Source organism: Crinia signifera, chromosome 1 (assembly GCF_055691185.1).
Source record: "Crinia signifera chromosome 1, ASM5569118v1, whole genome shotgun sequence".
Classification (NCBI taxonomy): Eukaryota; Metazoa; Chordata; class Amphibia; order Anura; family Myobatrachidae; genus Crinia; species Crinia signifera.
In genome coordinates this window covers 299,349,448-299,356,757 of record NC_139217.1, presented here as the reverse complement: position 1 = coordinate 299,356,757, position 7,310 = coordinate 299,349,448, and the positions used below count along the sequence as shown (strand labels likewise).

The 7,310-nt window shown below is 42.3% G+C and overlaps 1 protein-coding gene across 6 annotated transcripts in view; it reads right to left on the bottom strand.

The window, feature by feature from the left end:
• Nucleotides 1-291: 291 nt before the first annotated feature.
• Nucleotides 292-7,310, bottom strand: part of LOC146077226 (histone-arginine methyltransferase CARM1-like) — a 66,063-nt gene continuing 59,044 nt past the window's right edge. Inside the window, exons 10-14 of one of the 6 annotated variants that reach the window (XR_014474482.1) lie at nucleotides 6,322-6,411; nucleotides 6,099-6,236; nucleotides 5,285-5,310; nucleotides 2,602-2,691; nucleotides 292-1,615 (exon numbers count right to left, since the gene is read on the bottom strand). Coding sequence is in view for 2 of the 6 variants with exons in the window: in XM_083186019.1 (XP_083042145.1) it covers nucleotides 1,606-1,615; nucleotides 2,602-2,691; nucleotides 6,099-6,236; nucleotides 6,322-6,411 (328 nt within the window). In the remaining 4 variants the exon portion in view is untranslated. Of the gene's footprint in view, nucleotides 1,616-2,601; nucleotides 2,692-3,289; nucleotides 4,138-5,284; nucleotides 5,311-6,098; nucleotides 6,237-6,321; nucleotides 6,412-7,310 lie in introns of those variants that run through there. The other 5 variants (XM_083186019.1, XR_014474487.1, XR_014474485.1 and 2 more) reach the window with 5 other exon arrangements.

Below are 7,310 nucleotides of genomic sequence, written 5' to 3'. Positions count from 1 at the left end.
GGGGAAAATGTCAGGGACAAGCCTGTGAATCTATTTATTCAAATGTCATGAAAATGATTGTGCATTTGACTAAATGCCCCACAAAGGAACTTTAATACTGCTGCCAATATATACTGGTTGCCAATCATTTTATAAAAATATCCAGCTATACTTCAATGGACAGTGGTGCCCACTGCATACATTCCAAGATTAATATGCCAAAGTGTTCTGTGTTTGGATAGTCATGTGTCTTATTTTGTTTGTAATTTATTTGTATGTGCAATACAAAAAAAAAAACACATCAGAAGCATATTTTGTTGCATAAAATATTTATCACCATTTTAAAAATGCAGATGGAAATATAGGGGGACATTTACCAAAATGGATTTGTATTTTAAAAGTGAAAAAAGTCGTATTCGTAGTCGTATTGGCGTGAATTTCTGGCGTATTCGTGAAATCGTAATTTAACAAGTAAAAAAATCGTACTATAGTGGAAATTATCTTGGCGTGAACTTGTCATATTGAGGTCGTATTCGTATATCAAAATACGACTACGCATGTGTACGAAAAGTCTACACCATCGATAGAATACGAATGATTTTTGCATGGGCTAGGCGTATTTTCATCATGTACTAAAAATTCGTATTCGTGAAGTTGTAAAATAGGATTCGTAAACAACTCAGAATCGTAAAAAAATTCGTGAAATAAAATACACCCTCCTTGACAAGGTCTATTTTAAAGTGTATTTCACCGGCTTCAATGGAACACATGTGTTATCATTTTAAAAACACATCACAGACCTTAGAAATCACACATGTGTGCCTTATAAAAGTCAAACATCCACCTACAAACACTTCCTGACTTCTAGCATGGCAGACTATATGCTATATCAGGGTGCTTCAGTGTGGGCTTTGAGACAGCTGATGTCTTGGCTGTGCCAAGGAAGAAGACGCCGGCGTCATGAAACTGAGCATGACCAGCAGGTCCACTCAGAAATCACTTTTCACAATCTCACCAAAAATCACCAAACAACTCTCCACTGCACCTCTCTCCTACACACTCCAAACTACACCCACAACAAGTTTTGGCGCCTCCACGACTTATATATGGGTGTGAGAGCCCTCCCCAGTGTATAAGAGATACACCAATCACGCTTGTAGTTTCATTTTCGTAGTGAACCATGTGGTTGAATATACGAAAATTTCTTATTTTATTTCACAACAAATTCGTGAAATAACGGGCTTTTCAGACAAAAATCTCTACGACATTCGTATTTCACCTACGAATCTACGACACTACGAAAACATGCGTAAACAAACATACGAATGCCTACACCATCGGAAAATACGAATTTTAAAAATACGACTTTGTAGTAACTTACACTCCGGAATACGACTTTTTCAAGATCACTATCATTCGTACACATTCGTATTTCCTACGAATACGAATACGAATACGAATTTTTAGGGAATCCATTTTGGTAAATGTCCCCCATAGTATTTCATGTTAAGATCACTTTATACACATTTTATTTGCACATGGAGTTGCATGATCTGTCAGCTACAGCACTTTTTTCTGTCCAAACGCATCCTCCATTCCATTAATGGTAAACTCGCTCCACCCAGTTCATGCATATCTGTAACCAAATAGAAGAATGCAGGTGGGTAATATTATCCACACAGCTGTAATATTAGCTTTAGGCAAGAAACATATTCCATAGACAGAAGATCTCTTCTTATTATGCTAAGTACATATTTAAGAAACAACTTGTAATTTTTTATTACAATACACATAAGAAAATCTTTGGTTTAGGCATTGATGAGACAGCTATTGATTATATAAAAAAACAGCTATTAATTATATAAATAAGTGTTTAAACACCGAACAACGGGCCTAATTCAATATGAGTTGTCATTTTGCGAGTTATTGCAAAACTACAACTCCTTACATAGGAGTAGGGTAGGGCCGCCCAGCACAGAGCAATGCAGGTCCCTCAATGTGATTGCAAAATCTTGCAATTGCATCACAGATAAGCAAATGCTTCACTGTGTAAAGAAGCACTCACACATACCTCCCAACTTCTGTGTTGGTGAAATAGGGACACTCGCGTGGGCCCGAAAAGGGGGTGGGGCGTATGCAAATTTTTTCACACAGCGTCTATTCTATTAGATTGGGGGGTCTCCCAACTGCCACCCCCCGCAGCGGGACAATGCCTGCCGCGGGTGGGACAGCGGGACAGGACCCGAAAATCGGGACTGTCCCGCTGTAATCGTGACAGTTGGGAGGTATGCTCACATCTCTAAGGTAGCCCCCTGCCTGCACAGCCTAGCTAAAGGAAGTCGGCGGGCTGCCATGCTGTGGGCTACAACGGCTGCATTAGATGTCACGCAGCCAATGCGGCCCTCCCTGCAAACAGGCCAGACATCCCTGCATTGTCCAGACCACACTGCTTCAGCGCTATGTCAATGCCCCCAAAATGCTGCATCGCAGTGCCTTTCAGGGCATGCATGTGCAGATTACCAATAATCACCTAATAGCGATTCTTGCTAACAAACGTCACTAGCTGAATTAGCCCCTACAGCATGACTGTAACAAACTTAATTAAAGTATTAATGATCTTACCTAAAAAATGAATTCCTTAAATCCAAAATGTTGCCAGACTTAAAGCCGCTTTGATCTACTGATGCCATAATCTGTATGTCATAACTTTGTCTGGATGAAGCAGAAAAAAAAACAACCAATCATTAAAAATGTATGCATCATTACATGCTAGTTACCACAATGCAAGTGCGTCATCTGTTGGTACGGATGAAAAAAGTTTGGAATCAAATACACATACTGAGGTATTTGAATATTATATGAATTTATTTGTCTGATGTCACACAGACGTGGGGTGAAATGTACATTTACACTGCAACACCAGTTTAATATTGCAGTGTAAATGATTGCCGCTTTGAAAAAACTGCAGACTTCTTACCAAATCTCTCACTTTCTGATTCTCTCATCCTATTACATTTCACCCGTGGTATCCATCAAACTGAAGACTGTTGTGCACACACTCTCTTTTGTGCACACTGGAGGATACAAGTACTCCTCCTTAGAACCCAATAAACCCTCTATTATGGAGGGTGGCAGAGAGCAGACCTAGGCCACAGTACTGTAGGAGGGGTGTGATGTAATCATGGACACAAGGCCACCCCCCCCTAAAGAAACATATGAATGAACAGTATAAGCTGCGTGTGTGTGTGTGTGTGTGTGGGGGGGGGGGGGGGGCTGCGTGTCATTGCTCCTTCACCCCTCACCCTCAAATATCATGGAGAGTGTGTGGTGTTCTGGGCTGGGCAGAGATGCTACTCCTGAAAGGTATGAAGTAAGAGGGAAGCAGACCTGGGTCCCCAATAGGCCCTAAAAATAAGCGTGGGCCTGTGTAATTGGTACTTAACTTGGCAACATTACTTTTATGTTATACTAATTTGAGTTTGGCCAGAGAAACTGATGTAAGCATACCTCTCAAGTTTATATTCCCGGGGATCGGGACACTTGTCCGCGCCTGAATACGGGGAATGACCTTTACCAAAGGGGGAATGGGTTTTCGGAGAAGCCACATTTGCAAGCCACTGCACCCCCCCATTTTCTGTCACTATGGAGGCAAGCGCTGTGTAAGCTGCCCACCCAAAAAAAACAGGACTGTCCCACAGAAATCAGGACAGTTGGGAGGCATGTGTAAGCAATGCAAATGAGCTACAAGAACAATATACATTTTGTTACCAGGTGGCAATGTTGTGACCTTTTGCTTCATTTGTTCAATGTATCCTCCTCTTTGATAAACAGCATACTGCATAGGGAAGCCACACCAACTGCCATTGAGTCCCTGCCAGCAGTGTTTATAGAGTAAAGTTGGCCATACATCTACAGATTTATTGTCAGATCTGGCTTGTTGAAACAAAACCTGGTACTGGATGAGAGCAAATGACAGTTGACCATTTGCTTGGAAATGCTGGAAAACTGAGAAACTGTCATTCAGGTATTACCAGGATTTTGTTCCAACCAGCCAGATCTGACAATAAATCTGTAGATGTATGGCCAGCTTAAGTTGGGAGATCCGATTGATAGTGTCTCAGTCAACAGTCAAAAGGTCTACAGCATATTGTAGACATACTGTACATATGGGCGACACAGTCCAAAGGTCAATTGGACGACAGAGTAAAATGGTCAACATGGCATAGGTCCAAACATGAGGGTGTTACTAAGATTGGAGTTCTATTGAAGATGGGATGTTGTTGATTCTTTCATTTAATAGACAGTGAGATCACCTTTGTATCCTACATTAGAGGTATTCGTAAATAAAAGCAATATAAAGTGGTATGACATACAGCTGGAGCAAGCCTCATTATTGCTGGAGCATTACCAGCCGCCGGGATCTGGCAGCTGGCAAACCAGCAATTGTGGACGCGCAAGAATGTGCGTCCTTAGTTGGGAAAGGGGGGGCGCATGTGTTGGAGACACATTCCCTGGTGAGGGGTGGCGCTTACTGCACCAATAGCCGCTCCGATGAGAGCGACACTATCTGTAAAATCACGTTAGCTTGTTAACCAAAGTGTTCTCTAGACACAAAGGGCCCGATTCTGGTTCACTCGCAAAAGCAAATTCTTTCTCCAATGGACAAACCATGTGAACTGCAGGTGGGGCAGATGTATCGTGCAGAGAGAGTTACATTTGTTTGAGTTATTTTGCAGGGTAAATACTGGCTGCTTTATTTTTACACTGCAATATAGAGATCAGTTTGAAGTACAAACCCCACCCAAGTCTGGCTCTCTCTGCACATGTTACATCTACTTCCCCCCGCACCCTGGATGTCAGGCAAATGTTACATAAACTTACCGCCATCATTTTGGCTAATTTATGTAAATTGCAAAATACATATTTGTTATTGTTTTTCAATACAACTTCAAAGAAAACCATCCCAAACAACAGGTACAATACATGCAGAAAAAAAAAATCTAAAATGTGCATAATAACAATATACAGGAGCAATGAAAACAGCACCCAATCTTCAGAGATAAATCTACTCAGAAGTGGCTTATCGGGGACCTGCTGATGATATGACTTGACACCCCAGAGAGTGGCATCAGGGAAACTCCAGCGTTTTACAGGCAGGGCGGGCATCTGACGTCACATGACATCAGCGTCCGCCCCCTTTTTTGGCGATCCCAGACGGAAATAAAAGTCAGTTCTGACTGACTTTTATTATCGAAGAGGAGAGAAATCATTCAACAGTTAGTGACCATCTAATGACTGTTCTCACCTTTGGCTGCATGCCAGGAATGCAATCTAGGAATGACTGAACAAAAATCAAGTCAGATAGATGTATTTAGCTTGTTAGTAGCTGAGTTGGGTTCTAGTAGACTATATTAAATTAAATACATAATTGCCCTGACGAAAATGTGGTAAACATTGAAACGTTGGCGTCACTTTGGCGTTCTGTGTGTTTCTTTTGTGACCGAGTGCCGCCGAATACCCGCTATGATTGACATGCCGGTGTTATCTTGCAAGTACACAGAAGGCACCGGGATTTGTATCTACAGCTAACAGTGAGCGCTGGGACCAAACCCAGGGGCGTAACTATAGCACCGAACCCCCCCGCAACCGCGGGGGGGCGCTGTGCATGTGGGGGCGCCGGGGGCTGCGGTGCTATAGTTAAACCCCCCTCAATCCCCCGCAGACTTACCTATCGCGCTGGTCCCGGCGGCTACGTTCTTCTGCTGAGGACCACCACAAAATGGCCACCCCCATATAGCACACAGTTCTCTGAAACTGTCTGCTGTATGGGGGCGGCCATTTTCTGGTGGTCCTCAGCAGAAGAACGGAGCCGCCGGGACCAGCGCGATAGGTAAGGCTGTGGGGGATTGAGGGGGGGTTTGCATGGGCGGCGGGGTAGGGGTGCTCGGCGGGGCGGCGGGGTAGGGGTGCTCGGCGGGGAGGCGACGGGGGGGCGCCCAAAACGTAGCTACGCCACTGACCAAACCAGTCTATATATATACATAGTTTGATAATATAACAAACAAAAATGGTTTAATAAAATGTGTGTGATTATTGCATGTGTAAAAATCCCCACTTACCGGTTATTGGCCTGAAGCAGAACTTTTCCAGAGAGAGTTTCACCTTCTTTGGCAAAAAGAGGAGTCTGTAGGAGGCAACGGACCTGGTACCAATGTGTTAGGGGCTCTGTAGGAGCAGTGGAAAGCCAGACTGTGACACTAGGAGACATATGCATGAATATTACATTTCTTTTAACGAATAGTGAGCAGCCTATGAGTTGAAGAATTTTGGAAATGTACTTACAGGGAGCCAACAAATGCCACATCAAACCAAATTGCAAGACCATGAACCAGTCCAGACTGCACCATGTGAAAAACAAATGGGATTTCCATACTTAAAATGAAAACATACAGGTTAAAGTAAGATTTAATTGTCTGAATTCAACAGTTTGATGATAATAAAAATGTTACACATTTGAGAGTAAAAGAAATGTGACATAATAATTGTAATTGTGTTACGTGCAGTTTTAACATTAAATTAGGCTAAAACTCACACAGACACACAACAAAGGACTCACAGCACAATCATCATTAAATATTGGGGCCATTTCTAGACAATTTGGCTCCTAGTGTGAACATTAAAAAATGCATCCCCCAAATAAAAAAAAATATTTAAAAAGGATACATCTGCACTGACCAAAGATATAAGGGAACATGGCCTTGCCACAATGGGTGTGGCTCCACAGGAAAGGACTATCCTATTCCTTATACCCCACAGTAATTCCCCTGACACCATATTATGCCCCACACAGTTGTGGCAGTGGGAGATGGGGTTTAAGTCCATTGATTGTAGAGAACCAATATCTCTGAATTCTATTATCATGTAGTGTTCAAGACTGGTTACTAATACCATTCAGTGAGCTGAGGGAACAATGCATTTTTTACTTACCCAATATTAACCCCGCCCTTTCATGCACCTGAATGGTATTACTAAACTAATTGAGCATCTACCACTATATACAGTGGGGTTGCAGTCTGACTGTTTGAGTGTGTGGACAGGTGTTACCTGCCATTACTACAGGTTACGAGTGGAGGATAGAAGCGCTTCTTAAAGAAGAAGTAACGTCTGTGAGAGCCAGAAATCTTGCTGGTTGGTAGTTATTTATTTTTTCGCCAGAATATACAAATTAATTGTTTAAAAATGATACAATGTGATTTCCATTTTTTTTCCTCACATTCTGTCTCTCACAGTTAAATTGTGTACCTATGATGGAAATTACAGACCACTCTCAT